Below are 19,431 nucleotides of genomic sequence, written 5' to 3'. Positions count from 1 at the left end.
TTTGAATCTAGTTAGTAAAGTAGAATCAGAGTCCTGACTTTGTTGCTTATTGGCCGTGTGACCTTAATCAACTTTGGTTGACCTTGGCCTTGAACCTTAGTTGCTTCTGTAAAGCGGAGATAAAAATAATCTCGACCCCGTGAGTGATGATACATACAAAGCACCTTGCACAGTGCCAGGCGTCTAGAAGGCACTCTATAAATCGTGGCTCTTACTGTTCTAGGTCTCCCAGGTATCGAGGCAGGAGAACATTTTGAAGAAGACTCACACAGGCCGTTGATTAATGGTGCTGAAAACGAAGACGAATATGAGCCTAATTATTCCATCCAAGAGGGCAGTGCTGTTACCCAGGTCAAGGCAATAAGCTTTTATCAGGCCTGTTGTCTTCCTGGAGTTATACCGGTAAGGATGTTCAGATCTCCTTACCACACTCGTGAGATATTATAGCCTGGATATTAGCTCTACCTGCGATAAAGCATCTTGAAGTATTTAGCTTCTCTTTGATACTTTATTTTAGGAATATACGTTCAGAGGAATATTGTATAGTGCCCCTCAGCTCGTGTCTGGGGTGGCCACAACTTGAAATTTTATCTGCGTTCTAATGCAGAGTTGGTGTTCCTTTTCTGTGAAGAGCCAGATAGTAAATGTGTTCAGCCTTGGGGCTGGCGGGGGGGCCGTCCAGTCTCTACCACAGCTACTCACATCTGTAGAACACATGAAACCCTGGATGGTATGGAACAAAGGGGTGTGGGCAGGTTTGGCCCGTGAGCTCTAGTTTGCTGACCCTGACCCTGCATTCAAGTAAGAAGGCAAAATTAATGTTTTTAAATACGTTCTTTTTGGCCTGTTGAAGTAGTATAGAATTATATGTGACCAAGAGGGGTTTTGAGTGGTTCATTTAAGTCTGCCTTATTTGCCTGTATTCTTATTCTAGAAAAAAAATTGTTTGCCCTTTTATTAAAAGGTGCAGAACACAGTACTCCCAACAGTATTTCTTGGTAATGCATTCCAGTGTTTCCAAAACCTTTGCGGTCAGGAGAATTTACTAACATCTGAACTAAGTCCCTCCTTCTGCAGTTTTTCTGTCTTGATGTTTTGGGCGTGCCCGCGCGAGAGTGGAAGTTAGGAGGCCTAGGTTATATTTCCAGCTTACCATTAACTCTCTGTAAGGCCTGGGGTAAGTCACTCAGCCCATCCTTGTGTCCTCGGTGCCCCCTTCCCACGGAGCAGAGAGTAGTAACCCAGTCTACCCCGGGGTCTATAACGCTGGGTTACTGTATTGTGAATAAGCACCTGGTTTTGTTTATTTTATTGTCTAATGGTGCTTTACAAATGTCACCCCTCAGCTAGCTTCAGAGTCTGCATGCTTACTAGTCCCCTCTGCCTGTGCCCCCAGGCTGAGAGGTCCGACATTTGCAGACAGACAGTGAAGTGTGAGTGAGAATGTAAGTGTCCGTTTCTGCAGTTCTGTAGCCAAAAGACAATATATTATACGAGTGGAATGCAAGGTCCTTGAGGCCTGGTCTTAGGCTAAAGATTAGTGATTTTTAAGTAGTTGTTAAAATATTCTGCTGGTAATAGCTTCCTTTCTGGGACAGACCTTACATCTGTTGTGACTAAATATGAAACTCTTGCTACTCCTTTGTATTTCACGAGCAATTGTTCCCTGACTCGGGCAGGGATGCAGAGAAAACGGAGTTAACTTAATTCCTTTGTCTCTGGAGCAGGCTCTCTGGACAAAACGCCCTCATGATTGGGACTCGGCTCTCTAGGGGGCGGCCGTTGCCCTGCCAGGGAAGCGGTTTTACAACAAGTGATACCTAGGCAGTAACTGGCCGCTCCGGGGAAAAGAATATACTCTCCAGACACCCTTTGAAGTCAGCCTCTCTGTTCCTCCCCCTTTTTCCTTTGATGCTAAATGTCAGGAGTCCCTGGTAATAATGTGTTGAATATAGGAGTCTTAGCTCCACTGCCACTTTTAGTCCTCCAAGCAGAGCCACAAGGCCCAGGACGGTCATATTCTTTGATTTCTGACTCAGCAAAGATACTTTTTGCTTTTCCACTGGATGTTGGAATATAAGGCTTTTGGAAACCATAATGTGAAAGTAGTTCTAATGTCGCTGCTTTCCTTAGACCTTGAAACTATAGTTTCGTCACATTGCTCTCCACTGTTCATAATGTTAACTTTGCAGGAAGTAGAAGAACCAAAAAGGTGGGGCTGCTTGGAATAAAAGCTGTGATGTTTACTGGATTTCTTTGCTTGTGGTTAATGATAGTTAGTGGTATGAATACCTTTTATCTTTGTCTAAATAAAGAAACATGAGTGTATGCTCTCCCTTTGAGGTTCAAAACACTGCTTTGCTTCTGCCGGGGAACTGAAAGGAGAAGAAACTGGGGACAATTAAGAAATAGTCATGTGTATTTTTATTCCAGAGGCCTGCTGCACATGCCTTCCTGGAAGCTAATGGGGATAAAGAGAAGAGGGAGACTAGGTAAAGTCAGGCAAATGGGAATTTATAGAAGTGTGTAATTTTAAAATCAGGTACTATTCTTCCCAAACCCCTGTGTGTGGTTTTGGTTTTTAATTACATTAAGAATTGTGGTCCGTCTGTGCTGTTGTTTGTTCCTTATCGAAAGTCGAATGTTTTTCTTGTAGTACTCACTGGCCTACGCCTGCTTGAAGTTAGTAAATTACTCCTTCTTCTTCTGGTTGCCCTTTTATCTGAGTAACAACTTTGGATGGAAGGAGGCTGAAGCTGACAAGTTGTCCATTTGGTACGATGTTGGAGGAATTATAGGTAATGCCAGATGATCTTTTTCTATGAAGAGAGTTAGTCACTGGTAATATTTTACTGGGTTATGAAATCTGACATCGTTTAAAGTTTTATTACTTAGTCCACAGCCATTTTTCCTAAACCGTCCTACCAGTAAACAGCTAAAGTCTTAAAAAAAAAAGAATCCATAGAAAGGAAGAGCCAGCCCACGGCAGCCCTGTGATTTATAGGGCTCTTTTTTTCTCGGTTCTTTGTTTATGGATCAGTTCTTTTGTGTTGGGAAGCACAGGGATGTTTCCCTCTGTGATCTCTTTAAATGTAACCCTTTCGCACACTTTCAGTGATATCTTAGATCTAAAGCTAATTGTATGCCAGAGATCCAAGTTAGAACGTGAATGTGTTCGTTTTATCTACTTCCCACCTTCCCCACCACGCACAGTCAAGGAGGGGAAAATACTAGCTCAGTGTATGGATTTTGTCAGATCCTAGAGGTAGGAATAATAGTGGGGATTCATTTCTGTGAGTATTTTGCAACTGTTCCACCGCACACAGCAGATTTTAATAGTGACTTTTTGCTACGGCTGGAAGCATAAACAAGTACTTAAGAAACTCTAAAATAAGACCATTGTTACAGAGTGCACTTTATTGGGTGTTACCTATATGGCTATGGCAAAATCATAACATCCTTTCTGTAATGTTTGGGTTTAGAATTGTGGTAAGGCTAAGCTGCCCTGAGCACCTGAGAGCAGTGAGTCCTCCGGTGATACGCTGTTACTGTACTTGAACTTGTCTGCCCTTATTCTTAGATACAGAGCCAAAGGTGAGGCTGCCACCGTTAGACCTGACCATACTTCTGGGTGCTGCTGTCCAGTGAGGATGTACCAGATGTCCCATAGCCCCTATTGCTCAAAATGTGGCTGTATCTAAATGTGACCTTGTTGCTTAAAGGATTCACATTACCTCTTTCTAAAGATCCTGACCTGTTCATTATCCCCAAATCATAATCACTACATTTAATTTTAGTGAACATTTATTGGCTGCCACTAACAGCTCATGAGGCATGGTCTTTAATGAACCATCTTTTAAAATAAAAAGCAGAGGGGTACATGGGTGGCTCAGTCCGTTAGGTGTCCGACTCTTGATTTTGGCTCAGGTCATGATCTCAGGGTTGTGAGATTGAGCTCCATGTCGGGCCCTGTGCTGAGCATGGAGCCTGCTTAAGATTCTCTCCCTCTGGGGCGCCTGGGTGGCTCAGTCGATTAAGCATCTGCCTTTGGCTCAGGTCATGATCTCAGGGTCCTGGGATCGAGCCCCCGCATTGGGCTCCCTGCTCAGCAGGGAGCCTGCTTCTCCTTCTCCCTCTCCCACTTCCCTGCTTGTGCTCTCTCTCTCTCTGTCAAATAAATAAATAAAATCTAAAAAAAGAAAAAAAAAGATCCCTCTGCTCCTGCACATGCATGGGCTCTGTCTCTAAAATAAAATAAAATAAAATAAAATAAAATAAAATAAATAAAAAGAAAAATCAGGAAAAGCCTGGTTTGAGAAGTGAGAACAGCAAGGGACAGTGGGTGGTTTTGATGATTTTTTCCTTTTTCCTTATTTTGCTGTGTGATTCATGGTGTCCTGTTCCTATCAGCCTTTGTGGCCATTAACAGTCAGGTAATCTTCCTTAAAGGAAGCTGTGGAGGAAGCTTTTTTGGGAGAGTCAGCCATCTTTTTGGGTAGACCAGTGTCAGGATCCTGCTAGCAGGGAGAGAGTATGTGGGGAATAAGCTTCAGATAAACTGAGCTAAATCAAACGATTTTGCTTGTGATGCCCTCTTGGTACTTGCAGGTGGGACTTTGCAAGGTTTCATCTCTGACATATTACAGAAGAGAGCACCAGTTTTAGCTCTCAGTCTGCTTCTGGCTGTTGGGTCCCTCGTTGGATATAGCCGTGAGTATTCCCTTGCAACTGAATTATTTTTCTGATCTCTCAGGACTAAGGCATTTGCCATGAGTCAGTAATCAACCCCGGAGAGATGCTTGAGACCAGCTACAAAGGCTGATACGAGACCTTTGTATTGTCCTGTAAATGCCTGGTAAAAGTATCATCATGTAGTTTTATTTGTGTTGGGGAGGAAACTGGCATCTCTCCTGCTTTGTTGGTTTGTTTAAAAGATGCTTGGGAGTGTATCTGCTTTGTTTGAGGGTAGGCTCCAGAGGGCCAGCATTAGAGCCAATAAAACAATAAAAGGGAAAGGGTTTCAAAAGAGGAAAGATGGTAATTAGTAGGTTTGGTATATGTCCCTTAAGATGCTGCTGAGATGGGAGTAGAGTTTTTCTTCAGCTTTTAGAAGTCTCATTAGCTTGAGCACCAGCAAGAGGCAGACATTACAAATAAAAGTTGGAGTAGGCGGTGAAAGAGTTGTATCCCTTTGTTGTCTCTGGGAGTGATCTGTGAGGTCACTGAGATCCAGATCTTTCTGTGCTGTTCAGTGGGGGCCGATGTAATCTGCTTTTAAAGTCAGCATGCTGTTTCTGCATCTTTTCTCATAGGTTCTCCGAACGATAAGTCCATTAATGCACTTCTGATGGCGGTTACAGGTATGTCTTGTGGCTCCATTTTACTATACTGTTACTGCTCCCCTGTAAATAGAAAGGAAAGGGAAACCGTTTGCTCCCTCGGTTTGAGTAATACTAAAACCTTCATTATAAAGAGCTCCGATGGTAAAAGGAAAGCTGCCTACTTGAGATTCAGATTCTGTTTCTCTGCTATTATGTGACCTCTTCAGTCCTGTTGTTACGGAAGCAGTCCCCTTGGACAGAGATTTTTCTAAAATGTTTGATTGCTTCCCCAGCTTCCCTTATTACTTCTGGAGGTGGTTTAGGAAGACGCCACACTGGAAACCAATTCACCAGCTTTCAAAAAGGTTTTCCTGGGGCGCCTGGATGGCTCGGTCGTTGGGCATCTGCCTTAGGCTCCGATCATGATCCCAGGGTCCTGGGATCCTGGGATTGAGCCCCACATCGGGCTCCCTGCTCAGCGGGAAGCCTGCTTCTCCCTCTCCCACTCCCCCTGCTTGTGTTCCCTCTCGCTGTGTGTCTCTCTGTCAAATAAATAAATAAAATCTTAAAAAAAAAAGGTTTTCCAACTATGTTGGAATTGGTCAGTATTTCTCCACGTGAGCACCAGATGAAACAGTTGAGTGTAATTAGGGACCATGGTATAGAAAGATTATTTTTAAACTTTAGATCCTACTCAGGATAGTGAGAGCTGCTCATGATATGTGACATGGAACTCATTCCAGCCACGTGAACAGAGTCACATGGGCCAATTCCTGCTCAGTCCTCAGACAGCCTCGTGGGGAGCAGTGGCTGGTAGAACCGTCTGTCAGACGACAGAGCTTTTTCTCTTCTCACTTTTTTTTCAATATGTGTGGTTGAATTTGGATAGTCAAATACTCAGTTGATACAACTCTACCATAGTAGAAGTTGACAAACAAGTGTAATTAGTTATTGATGAATGCAGTCTTTACAGGATTAGAAAGGCTGTATATTCACTGTATTTTCTGTATCTTTGGTTTTTATAAACTATACCAGAATATCGTATAATTCAAGTAGGGCTTTCAGAAAAGTGGATGCTAACTAGTTTGAAGATGGCATGATCTGGAAGAGTTTTCATCTTTACTGTTTTTTCCCTCCCCCTTCTGCTGTTTCTCTCCAACATATTGATTAAAAGGTTGGGATAAGAGTTGTCTCGTCCAGTAGATTTCTAGCGGTGTGATGAATAATGTTTTAATGAGAACCTGTTTTGTTTATGACTTCAGGATTTTTTATTGGCGGACCTTCTAACATGATTAGCTCTGCTATTTCTGCGGACCTGGGTCGCCAAGAGTTGATCCAAGGGAGCAGTGAGGCTTTGGCGACCGTCACAGGAATTGTTGATGGAACTGGAAGCATTGGAGCTGCGGTGGGCCAGGTGAGGGAACAAGAGAGGGCTTGAAATTGAGTGGTGAGTAGTCTCTCATTGGTGGAAGAATTTACACCTGCCCTCTGGGCCACAGTAGGTGGCACTCTTGTTCTGTGTAGTATACTTTTCTGTGAGCCTTAGGTTTCTAATCTTCTTTGAGGTCAGCTAATGGGACCTAATGTGGAAGGTCCCTCTACATTTTTTAGTTTCTTCTTCCCACTTTTATTTCCAGATTCTTCCTGTCTGGAAATAAGCTGACACCTCATAAGACAGATCCTCAGTCCCAGTTTGCTACTCTCTTCTTCCCAGCCTGAACTTGGCACTCCGAGGGGCCACGAGACACGTGCTTCTCATTATCCCCCACCTGGCATGCACACCCTACCTCCTCTCTCATACCAGACACGCAAGTTCTTCTCATGGATCTCTTCCAGAAATTGCCATGGATTCGGCAGCTGTTCTCAGTCACTTTCTCTGCTTCCAATGACTGTGTCTCAAAGGGAGGTTCATAAATGTCTTGTGTCAGAATCATCTGGGTTATTTATTAAAGTACAGAACACTGAGCTTACTGCAGGCTTGCTGAATTAGAACCTGGAGATCTGTGTTTCAACAAGCCTTCCTGGTGATTCTTAGGCACTCTAAACTTGAGATTGTCTAGGCTAAGATTGGCCTACAGTAAGTAGTCAGAACTACCCAAAGGCTTAAATTCAGCCTTCTCTTCCTTGGGACAGTAGCGACTCATGCCTCTCCTAGGGTATACCTTTCCAGGTCATTGAGGGCTAATTTTGCAAAAAGAAGATCAGAGAATCATCTGCATAGATAAAATAGATGAAACTTTGGAAGATAATGAGATGTTTAATGGGCAAAGAAAATACAGGCAAAACCTCAGGGGTTGCCCAGTGGTCAAAGACATAGGAAGTCAGCAGTGCCGTGTAGGCAAGGGGAGGTGTTAGTCAGTGAGATCAGAGGTGTAGAGGGGCCAGAGAAGGAGAATGGAAGAAAAAAGTCTCTAAGTTTCGACACTCAGGTCATTACCGGCCTTGAATATTGCTGTTTTGCTTGCTCTGTGGGGATAGATCACCAATGTCTGATTGCTGGTGGTAATTGAGAGAGCAAGTATTGAGGAAAATAAGCCATCTTCATGCTTATCACTACCCAGCCATATGTTATATATTTATTTGTTATTGTGTCCCATGGTAGCCCCAGTACATATGACGGTGTCTGGCACACAGTAGACATGCTCATATCTGTTGAGTGGCTATAGAACGAATGGTTGATAGGGTTGATATATCAAGCTTAGCGTACTTGATTATGAGACTGAAGAGAAAAAGGAGAAATGTGCTTACTTGATTGTGCGCTGGAGTAGGAACCAAAAATTCTATTGGCTTCTAGTTCAGAGGTCTTTATATAAAGGGTAAGGGGTGATTGTATTGGACATCCTTTTCTGATATCACTGTATTCTCAGTTATCGTTTCTCCCTGATGTTTTTTTCATTAATCAAATGGGTGGGTTATATAATGAGCATTTCAAGGAGTTTAGTTGTTGTTTAAGATTTTTATTTATTTGAGAGAGAGAGAGAGAGCATGAGAAAGGGGAGGGTCAGAGGGAGAAGCAGACTCTTTGCTGAATGGGGAGCCTGATGCAGGACTCCATCCCAGGACCCTGGGATCATGGCCTGCGCTGAAGGCAGACACTTAACCGACTGAGCCACCCAGGCATCCCTCAAGGAGTTTATTTGTATTTGGAACGTCTCACCTGCCAGTATTTGGATCCCTAACTATGAACTTGGGTCGGCATTAGGCTCACTTTGGTGGTTGGGGAAATGGGATCTGGAGTAAATCATTGTTAGCTTTATTCATTCCTCTTCCATATTGATTTTGGAATAATTTCCCATTGCGTGGGGTATGAGATTCCAAACTCTATGACTTACCAGGCATTGGTGGTTCAGTGGTAGAATTCTCGCCTGCCAAACTCTATGACTTAATATTAGAAACTTGATGAGCCTTGTCCCGGCTCTTCTGATTTACCCCGAACAGCTTTTTTCCCCACCTTCCCTTGACTTCACAAGAAAAATGTTTGTTTCTCTCTTGGTTTCCATAGCGGTTGGTGCTTACCTCTAACAGAGTGCTTGTCATGGTGCATCACATTTACTGGTTTGTCTGTGCCAGACTCTGCGTTTCCTTGAGAACAGGAACTGTTTCCTTCATCTTTGTGGTCCCAATGGCTTAGTATGTTTTTGACACATAGTAGGGGCTCAGTAAGATTAAATTGTGGTATCTATCCAAGGAAAATGAGAACAAATGTCCACATAAACACTTGAACACATACATGTTCATAGCTGGATTACTTATAACAGCTAAAAAGTAGAAAAAAACCCAGATGTCCATCGACTGAGGAATGGATAAACAGAATGTCTGTATTCATATGATGCAGTAGTATTTGGCCTTTGAAGAGGGTATCTGGCACTTAAAAGTGGATAGATGTTATGTGGATGCACCTGAAAAATAGTATGCTAAGTGAAAGAAGCCAGTTACAAAAGACCATGTACTTAAATGATTTCGTTCATATGAGATATCCAAAATGGGCAAGTCTATAGGGAAGGAAATTAGATTAGTGGTTGCCTGGGGTCAAGTGGGTTTACAGAGTGACTGTTGATGGGTAGAACATTTCTTTTGGTAGGGGGTGATAGAAATGGTCTAAAATTACATTATGGTAATAGTTGCACAATTCTGTAAATATTGAGTTGTATACTTTAAATGGGTGAACTTTATGTTATGTAAATTATATGTCAATAAAACTGTTTAAAAGAAAGATAAAGTGGCAGAAAGACTTGGGAGCGCTGCTGTGAGCCCTTTAACGGGTGACTAGACCTCTGCTTTTTTGCTTTCCATTATGTAATCTAGGCTACATCACTCACTCATTTTGCTTTTTTTCCGCTTATAAATTTCACTGGTAGTGTGTGATGGAAGAACATGGGTAAACTCTCACATCTGTGGTCAGTTGATTTTTTTTTTTAAAGATTTTATTTATTTACTTGACAGAGGGAGAGAGAGCACAGCAGAGGGAGTGGCAGGCAGAGGGAGAGGGAGAAGCAGGCTTCCCACCGAGCAGAGAGCCCAACACAGGGCTCCATCCCAGGACCCTGGGATCATGACCTCAGCCGAAGGCAGATGCTTAACCGACTGAGCCACCCAGGCGCCCTGGTCAGTTGATTTTTGACAAAGGTGCCAAGACCATTCAATGGGGAAAGAATGGTTTCTTCACCGGATGGTGCTGGGGAAGCTGGATATACACACACGCAGGATGAAGGTGGACCCCTGGCCTTACAGCGTAGACAAAAACTGACGCAAAATGGATCAAAACCTAACTTTAAGAACTAAAACTATAAAAACTCTTAGAAGAAATTGTAGGGATAAATCTTCATGACAAATATATACAAATGGCCAATAAACACCTGTAAAGATTCTCAACATCCTTAGTTATTAGGGAAATGCAAATCAAAACCTCAGTGAGATACCACTTCACACCTATTAGGATGGCTATCACTTTACAAATAACAACAGAAAAGAACAAGCAGTTATGAGGATCTGGGGGAACTGGATCTCTGACATTGCTGGTGGGAATGTAAAATGGTGCAGCTGCTGTGGAAAATGCTTTGGTGGGTCCTCAAAAAGTTAAACATGGAATTACCATGTGACCCCGCAGTTCCATTCCTAGGAATATACCTTAAAGAACTGAAAACAGGACTCATACGTATATATACCAGTGTTCCCGGCAGCGTTATTCATAATAACCAAAAGGCTGAAACAAACCAAATGTTGAGCAGCTGATGAAGGACAGACAAAAGGTGGCATGTCCACAGTGTGGAATATTATCCAGCCATAGAAAGGGATGCTATTCCAACATGTGCCGCAGCCTTGAAGACAGTACGCTGAGTGAGGTAAGCCAGGCCCAAAAGGACAAATATTGTGTGACTCCACTGAACATGAAATCTCTAGAACGGGCAAATTCTCAGAGGTTACCAGGGGGCTGGGAGGAGGGGGTGGTGGGGAGTTATTGCTTAATGGGTGCAGCCTTGGTGTTTAGGGTGATGAAAAATTTTGGGAATAGATAGTGGTGATAGTGGTATAACACTGTGAATGTACGTAATGCCTCTGAATTGTACACTTAAAAATGGTTAAAATGGCCAATTTTATATATATTTTATCATAAGAGAAAAAGAAAATGGGTTAAATGCTATTAGATTCTTTTCGGTGATTGAAATAAAGTAAAAGAATTTGTTGTAGAATGTTAAAGCCATATAGAAATCCTCTGAGTCTAAATAACACCATTGAAAAGTGGGCAACATGCTTAAAAGAGAAACTATTTTTAAAGGCATCAATTAGGGGCGCCAGGTGTTAACCGTCTCCCTTTGGCTCAGGTCATGATCTCAGGGTCCTGGGATCGAGCCCCGCATCGGGCTCCCTGCTCCGCGGGAAGCCTCCTTCTCCCTTTCCCACTCCCCCTGCTTGTGTTCCCTGTCTCGCTGTGTCTCTCTCTGTCAAATAAATAAAATCGTGAAAAAAAAAAAAAAAAAGCATCAATTATACTACCTTTCATTGGAAGAAAGAACGATTAAACAGAAGTGGCTTGAGGATGTTCATCTTCCTCTCTTATTAGCAAAGTGAATAAAAATAAACCTTATAGTCATGTCATCTCTTCTGCAGTGTTTGTACTTGGACTCTGCCAGCTTACAAGAGGAAGGCCAGATATCTTAAGTAGGAACATGCACGTGAAAGCTTTGCAAACCGAAAACCATTCTACAAATCCTAACTCCCTTCTCATTTTCTGGAAGAGCAGTGTTTAATCTACCTTTCAGCTACTTCGTTTGATTAATTTATAAAGGATTATATTGTAATTTCTTTTTCTCCCTTGTAGTATTTAGTGTCTTTGATCCAGGACAATCTGGGATGGATGTGGGTGTTCTACTTTTTCATTCTCATGGTAAGTGAGTGTGTGCCTTTTTTAACTCCTGGTTTTTCTTACGAATTTAGTTCAAAGCATTTACTTAGATCACTTTTTAAATCAGCACAATTCCTGATTGCTCTTAATGACCCTTTTGTGAAAAGTAACATGTCATGAGTCTAAAAGATACGTTTTTTTTTTCAAGGTAAAAGTAACATGTCATGAGTCGAAAAGATACGTTCTTTTTTCAAGGTGGGAACGGGTTTTTAGTTTGCCCTTGACCTGAGCCTAATGAGTATTGTCATTTATAATTCTAGAAAAAGTGGTGAGAAACTTGCTAAAAGTATTAATCGGTGTACTCTTCCGGGGTACTCTCTCTCTGCTAGATATAATTTCGGAATTCTGAAGGAAATTACAGCATACACCAAGCAACATTGGGCTCAAAAAGAAGCATTGCTATAATTAACACTGTGGTATGTAGGTTCTAAAATGAAGAGAGTCTCTTGAGAAAATATTTGTCATGCCTTCAACATTCTTGGCTAGAATTGTGTACTTTCTGGGAACTAGCCAATTCAGAGCAAGGCCTTATACTTTTAAAATGTTGCTCTCTGTTGAATAAGTATGTGACCTCCCCTCCTACATTATTGGTACTCAAGATAGGTCTACTTGAGAGAGTCTGGTGACAGCTTCATCCACGAGGGGATGCATTTTGTATCCCATCCGTAAATCTAGTACATCCTAATTGGAGACAGCCTCAAGCACCCCAAGTCCAGCCATGGTCCTCCAGCCTTGTCCAAGGAGCCCAGGAGTTCAGCGCCCGAATTCCCTGGAGCTGCCTTAAGGCTATGTATTCTGCTATCACAAAGGATGCTTCTTCTGCCTAACTGCCTTCCAGCTTCTAAAGACTGGGCCATATGTCTCTGTGTTCCTATTCTGACATCTGCTAAATAGAGGGAAATGTCTCCTGATGAACCTGCTGTGTGATCATACAAGAAATTGTACTAGAAAGAAAACTGGATCTATTGTGAGAAGCACTGTTTTTAAAGTGAGCTCCGGGGGTGCCTGGCTGGCTCAGTCAGAGCACGTGACTCTTGGCCCTGGGGTCATGAGTTTGAGCCCCACATTGGGTGCAGAGATTACTTAAACAAATAAAAAATAAATAAAAATAAATAAAGTGAGCTCCAGTACCAATTTTTTGCTCTACTATGGCAAATTATTTAATTTTGTGTACCTTAGTTCTTTTTCTGGAGACTATGTGACATTAAGTTTTTAAAAAAAATACTAACCTCGATTTTCAAAATCATTTTCTAATTCATTAGAAAAGATCAAGTCATCTTTGTATGAAGTCGAAATGAATGCTGTCCACATTCATTACTACGTTCAAAACATGATGCTCTAACAGAGTTAATTAAATTATCAGTGCATATTTAATGCTTTTTTCTCTTCACAGACAAGTTGTACAATTTTATTTATCTCGCCATTAATAGTGAGGGAAACCTGCTATCTTATGCAAAGACGACAAGCTCATGTATTGAGTGAGTGAGTGTTGCCAGAAGAGAAGAAGAGAAGAACAATGGAAGACACATCAGGACTATTATTTTTTCTAATTCACCCTATTGGGGGTTGTCTTAAGAGCTCCAACAAAACCTCAGATTGTCAAACCTCTTTCAACAATGTCAGCCACTTGAGATGCTGACCAGTGGTGAAGGCTGGGCTGTTTTTCTGCACTACATGAGTTATTGTGGATGATTTTCTTTGTTGCTTCATAAATGTACTGAATGGCCTATCAGTCTGCCAGCCTCTTTATTTGGCCTGTTGAGATTTATCCTTTTAACCTGAAATACTGTCTTGGACTTGGACCCTAATTCTCCAGCCTGGACAGTTGAGTGGCCACGAGACGGTTGCACATGGTTTGCATCAATGACTGGCTCATTGGATCATTGGATTTTGCTTTGATAATGAGTTTGCCGAGAGCGGCTCATCTTTGAAGCCTCAAATCCTGGTAGAGTGCTCAAGCTGGATCAAGCATAAGCCTGCCTTGGACAAAGAATCCCTTTGTTAACTGTGGTGGGAAAAATCACACTACATGGTGACTGGCTCAGGCACTCTGTATCTGATTTAAAGTTAATCAGCTCCAGAAGCAGAAATGCCTTCAAATTATTGTCAGCTCGTTCTCTTCTGTCTTCATTCACAATTAACTTCGACTCCTGGAAGTACTCAGTCTTCCGTTCAAGGACCATAAGGTACATCATCAGTTGTCATGCACATTCCAAGGGGAAGCTCACAACCGAAGTACTCAACCCCAGATTTGCTCTCTGGGAACGTTAGGATCCACTAGGACGCTAATCTGCTTAGCCCTGTTTTCAGAGAATTGATCTTTCTCACAACCGGGTTCCTTGAGTTACCTCAGCAGAAGACTAGAATTAGAGACGGAGGAAAGACCTTTTGTCCTGGTACGCATCAAGTCTGTGACCTTGAATCACATCAGTGGGTTACTCGGGCCTCGGGACTAGGCATCTGCTCTTTAGAAGTTTGTAGCTTGTGTGTCTTCAAGGCTGTGAATTCTGTACAAATTAGCCCAACATTTTTAGGTCATTCTGTATATGTATTTTAAATTATGGACACGAACAAGGGGGAAAATGTGCAATTTTGAGGGCTGCCTAATTGGTGTTGGGTTAGGGAATATTTTTCAGCTTCTTGCTTTATACTCTAAAATGTGGTGTGTAAATTTATGAACTTGTTAATGTTATTTAATCAAGGAGATTTCCAATCAGTTAATTCCTCATTACTGACAAAAAAAAAAAGGGAAAACATGAAATACAGGAAGGGAAAATAAACTGACTTTTATAGTAAATACCTGTCCATCTGGTTATTTAAATATATACTCTGACTTCCTCGTTCTAGAATGTGGTTGATGCCTCATAATTTCCTGGGGTTGACCATTTACTGACCCTATGGTGTGCCTGGTTGTACGGAGAGCTTCTCCCTGATGGCCCCATCTCTGTTATGTTCTGTGAACACCTTCCCTTCCCCCTTTGTGTGAGATTGTGCTAAGTTTGGATGAGTGCCTGGTTGTAATTTAAGAATTGTCTATAGATGAATGCTATTTTTTATTATTTAACCTCCTTCTGACGTTTGGCTGAGAGTTTCCTCTCTGCCCACATAATCAGTATGGTGTAGCATTTTTGTGTCCTGACACCAACATTGTTTTCTTATCCTGTTTATTTTTATTTTTTACCCTATTTACACTTAGCTGGGTGAGTGTTCCCCTGACCTCTCTGTAGCCCCCAAGCAGTATCTGAAATGAAATTATAAATAGATAAGTGCTCAGCCCTGAGTGAAAGGATATATTTCATGATGGATTTTTTCCCTTATTGTTCTAGTTCTGGCAGGCTACATAAGAATCAGCTTTAAGGAACTCCTAACTTCACTTTCTTATTAATTTCCTGTCCTTGAAGAAAAGGCCATAGGGAAAGCTAATTTGGAGATGACAGCTTCTCTGACAGCTACATCTGGGATGCTCACTAGGTTGAAGAAAATCACTGGCTTGCCCTTTCTGGTCACGCTGTGTTTTCTTCTCTCCTTCAGTGTAGTTTCAAAGGAAGAAAGTCCCCTCCCCACTCCTGCTTATTCTGTTCCTTCCTGCTTCCTAGAAGACCGGAGTCCCATAGTCAATGTTCACACAAGAAATGCATCGTGAAGTTAATGGAGGATGCAGGATGCTCTCATGCATTTTCTCCCTCCCCTCTTTAAAACCTCCAGAAGTCTTCCCTGCCTCTCCCATAAGTAACTGATAAAGCCTTTTCTTATCCCTCCTAGTTCTGCTGACTCCTATCCTATTTTTCTTTGCACAACCAAACCCTTTGAGTTCCTGGATACCTCTGCTGCCTTTCCGGGTAGCCTACTAACTTCCTCCTCAGTGAGGTAACGAACTGTGTATCTGCTTGCCCGACAGTCCCGGTTTATTCCTGTTGTTCTGACATAATTATCGGCAGCACCTCCCTTCTCTACACGCGCCCCGGTTTGCACACCTTATCCTTACCCTCTGACCTCTTCTTTCCTCACCCTACAGAAACCGCACATCTGAAGACCATTGAATTTGGAGATCTTTTTCTCTCATATCTTATCTTTCTTATTTCCTCTCTTGTACTGGACACTGGTAACCACTCCATCTTCCCCAGGACTTTCCCCCCTGGCTTCTGTAGCATTTTAATTTATTGACTTCCTCTCCCCTTTACTGCGTTCTCTTCTCTGTTCACCTGCTGGTAGTTTCTTTTCTACAATAAGTGTCAGCAACTTTCCCAGATGAGCTGTTCTTCTCATCTACCAGTAGCTCTTGTGAATACTTAGTGAATAAGAAACCACTAAAGAGGTGTATGGCATCAGTTTGTTAAATACTATCTGGTGTATAGTGAAGAGCAAGTCTCAAGGGAAATGGACTCAAGTCCTATAACCTCAACCCCCTTGTCCCGTCCCCACACAGACCACTCTGCCAATTGCCTGCATGAATGGTTTTCAAGGTTTTTAAGTCATAAACCCTTTTGAGAGTCTGAAAGTCATTTACCCTCTCCCTAGATCAAAACACACATATGAATGAACATTCAAAATTTGTTACAGGGTGTTCATGGGCCAAAACTTGAAGCCCTTCCCTGGACCACAAAGTTAGAAACCCTGGTGCAGAGAACCAAGTACCACCTGGCATGAGGTTTTCCACAGTCTGGTTTCAAGCTGACTGGTTTCTTTACTGATTGCCACTCTACATGAACCTTCTACAAAATCAGGCAGGTTGGCTTATCACTTGCTGCAAATGGCAGTTGTGTTTTCATATCTTCTTGTCTTTTTTTAAGGAAGCACCTGTATGTAAATTTTTAAAAAGTTTTTAAAAAACTGTGATTAAAATACAGATAACATTTACCATCTTAACCATTTTAAGCGTATAGTTCAGTACTGTTACGAGTATTCCCGTTGGTATGCACACCTTCTTGTCTATAATACCCCTTTTTTAACTCTCAGCCTTGGGAATCTCATCTTTCCTCCCAGGCTTGGCCAGCACCAGCGAGTCCAAGAAACCTTTTCCAACCAGCCTGACTAGCATCCACTGTCTCGCCTTCCTTGGCTAGGAATAGCAGTATTACTTACTTGGTGCTTAGCTGTTTCTGTCTTAGCTATTTTTTACATCTAACTCCCCAAGGAGATTGTTGCTCTTTTTCTCCAATTTCCTGCATGGTTGGTACTGAGTAAATGTTGATCATGTTGGAAAAGGTAGAAGGAAAATGAGAGAGTGGAGGGTAGGCAAAGCGGGCTGTGGGTCCCTGACCCTGCCAAAGGCCCTTCCACTTGTTTTATGTACAGTACCGCCTCCTGCCGTAGTGGCCAGGTTAGGAGGCCGGCTGGCCTAGGGTGCATTATCCTCTCCTCAGGCTCCTCGGGAGACCCGTCAGCTCTCCCAGAGGCTAAGCAACGGTGAACAGTGAGCTTTTTGCTCTAGCGCAGATCCCATGCTGTTCAAGCCGATGTTTGTATTCCTGCTGCCGCCGGTCCATTGCTCTTTATCCGTCTCAGCCCCTGGCATCCTGCCTCCGGAGCTTTTCCTCATGACGCCGCTCCTTAATGCTCTTTCTCTTCTTTAAACTTCCAGAGCCGTTATTCGTAGACCACACAGCCTGCCCCAGGCTGATTGATTTTACTGCTCTATTTTGTTCCCTGGTTGTTTCTGGTTGTCATTTCCTCAATTAAATTGTGAGCATCAAAGAGTCAGCTCCATGTCCAAGGATGCACCCGCCATTTAATCAAGACAGCCAGTTTACCTTCCTATGTGGCCTCTTGCACTTTTAGATTGAGGGTCATCTTCCTTTTGCTTTTCCTTCGATGCCCTCATCACTTCTGGTGACCAAGTTTGTTTCAGCATCTATTGGAATAAATCAGATTAAATAGGAGATAACGATATTTATGTGAACATAGATAATATAGATCACTGAAATGGTTATATGCGTGTGTTATAGGTTATTATAGGCAACAGTATATATGTTATATGTAAATATATATGTTGCGTACACACACATACATACATACATATATACAAATATGTCAGGTCTAATACTTGAAAAGAAATTCTGTACCTGAGTACCCAGTGGTGTGGTCTTCCTATCATCCTCACATAATAGTTCACATGCATGTACGTCTTTAAAAAGTGCCCACCCACTCACTACTCTCTCTTATGCCCACCACATCGTTGTGAGACAGGCAGGACGTGTGGTTCTGTTCCTCAGATGGGAGAGCTGAGCTCAGAGACATTCAGTAGTTTGCCCAGGGTCACAAAGCTAGTACATGACAGAAGCAGAACGGAATAAAAACGCAGGCCTTTTGACCTAACTCTAGCATCTTTGCCATCGTACCATACGACCTCCTCTCATTTACTCCCATCCTAGCCTTACTTGCAAGGTATATACATTGTGCAACTGCTCTCATCTTTTCCGAGGCCCAGAGTGCCAGGACCTGAGCAGATCTTGCGTTAAACTGCCTCTGGCCCTGCACCTGCTGCTCGGCGGGGTCCCCCCCCCCGCCCCAGGCCCCTCAGAGCTGCTGCTCTTATGCCAGCCCATGGCTTCCTTCTGCAGTTGCCTCCCGCCCCAAGTTTGACTTTGTAAAGAACGCCTCTTCCCTCTTTTTCTCGATCCTTCTCCCTGAGGCTCAGGGGGACTCTGCCACCTGACAGACTCTTGTATTGTCATTTCTTCCCTCCTTCCGGGCTCTGGGATAGTCGGTGCAGGTGTGATGATGTCATGTGCACCCCTGTGCCAGGTCTGCCTCTTTCCTCTTGACCAAGATCCTTGCTTGGTTCCTTTCTTTCTGATGAATGCTTCATTACCTTTGAATGAGGGGCTTGCTTCTGAGATGCTGGGAGTCCGCTTTTTCGGGCCTGCTATTGCCCTCCTATTGAAGGAATAACTGTTTTTTCCTTTTGCCCTTCCCGAATTTCAAGAAGTAACAAAATCGTTTGGAACTGTTTTGAATCCCCTTTATCACGGTGGAGTGTTGATAAAAGTGCTGCCCTGTCTGACCAGAATGTTGTGGATTTTAATGGGATGATTGTATTTAGGTGAAACCTTTCAGCTGAGGACTTCAAAGGCCTTCACCTTGTTTAATAGTTACTATCACACCCTATAGAGGGACATCAGGATACCATAGTCCTAGATTCTGTGTGTGTGTGTGTGTGTGTGTGTGTGTGCGTGCACGCGCGCAATTGCTTATTTATTTAGCGATTTGTTTGTTTTCCTAGCCCCACCATAGACAAGTTTCAGAAACCTAACAGTAATGCAGTTGGTTTCCATGAAACTAACCACCTAATGAGTAGCATACATGAGTTGCCTTTGTTTTGTGGGATGAAGATGTTAGTGGGGATATAAAAGAACTAGAGGCAGGCGGGTGCGGCTGGGAGGTGAAGCAGCAGTGACTAGAGTTGAGTCCACCGAGACTCTGCCCCAAATGCCCCCAGAGCTGTGAAACAGGTTTCACCGTTGTTGGTACTACTAATTGGGTTCATGTAAAAGATGATCCTATGAATGAGCTCTTGGGAGGAATGAATGTAAGTGCTGCATCATCACCCAGATTGGTCATTTTAGCAGAACTTTGAAGAAACAAGTCTGTGTCATGACCGGAGGAAAGGTTCCTAATTAAGTTAAAATAAGACCAAAGCCCCCCCACCCCCTACTCCCCACCTCTGGTCTCTGCAATCACTTAGGCTATTGAAACAGCCTCTGGATA

At 42.8% G+C, this 19,431-nt stretch overlaps 1 protein-coding gene across 7 annotated transcripts in view; it reads left to right on the top strand.

The window, feature by feature from the left end:
* SLC37A3 (solute carrier family 37 member 3) overlaps positions 1–14,521 on the top strand; it is a 48,686-nt gene extending 34,165 nt beyond the window's left edge. For all 7 annotated transcript variants that reach the window (XM_078059640.1, XM_036111304.2, XM_078059637.1 and 4 more), the window contains 7 exons: positions 224–402; positions 2,657–2,798; positions 4,609–4,710; positions 5,313–5,360; positions 6,584–6,735; positions 11,641–11,706; positions 13,118–14,521. In XM_078059640.1, the coding sequence (XP_077915766.1) occupies positions 224–402; positions 2,657–2,798; positions 4,609–4,710; positions 5,313–5,360; positions 6,584–6,735; positions 11,641–11,706; positions 13,118–13,210 (782 nt within the window). In that variant the 3' untranslated portion in view covers positions 13,211–14,521. The remainder of the gene's footprint in view (positions 1–223; positions 403–2,656; positions 2,799–4,608; positions 4,711–5,312; positions 5,361–6,583; positions 6,736–11,640; positions 11,707–13,117) is intronic.
* The last annotated feature ends 4,910 nt before the right edge of the window (positions 14,522–19,431 follow it).

The sequence above is a fragment of the Halichoerus grypus genome, chromosome 12, assembly GCF_964656455.1.
Source record: "Halichoerus grypus chromosome 12, mHalGry1.hap1.1, whole genome shotgun sequence".
NCBI classification, from domain to species: Eukaryota; Metazoa; Chordata; class Mammalia; order Carnivora; family Phocidae; genus Halichoerus; species Halichoerus grypus.
The sequence above is the reverse complement of the archived record's forward strand: the minus strand, read 5'-3'. Positions and strand labels throughout refer to the sequence as shown.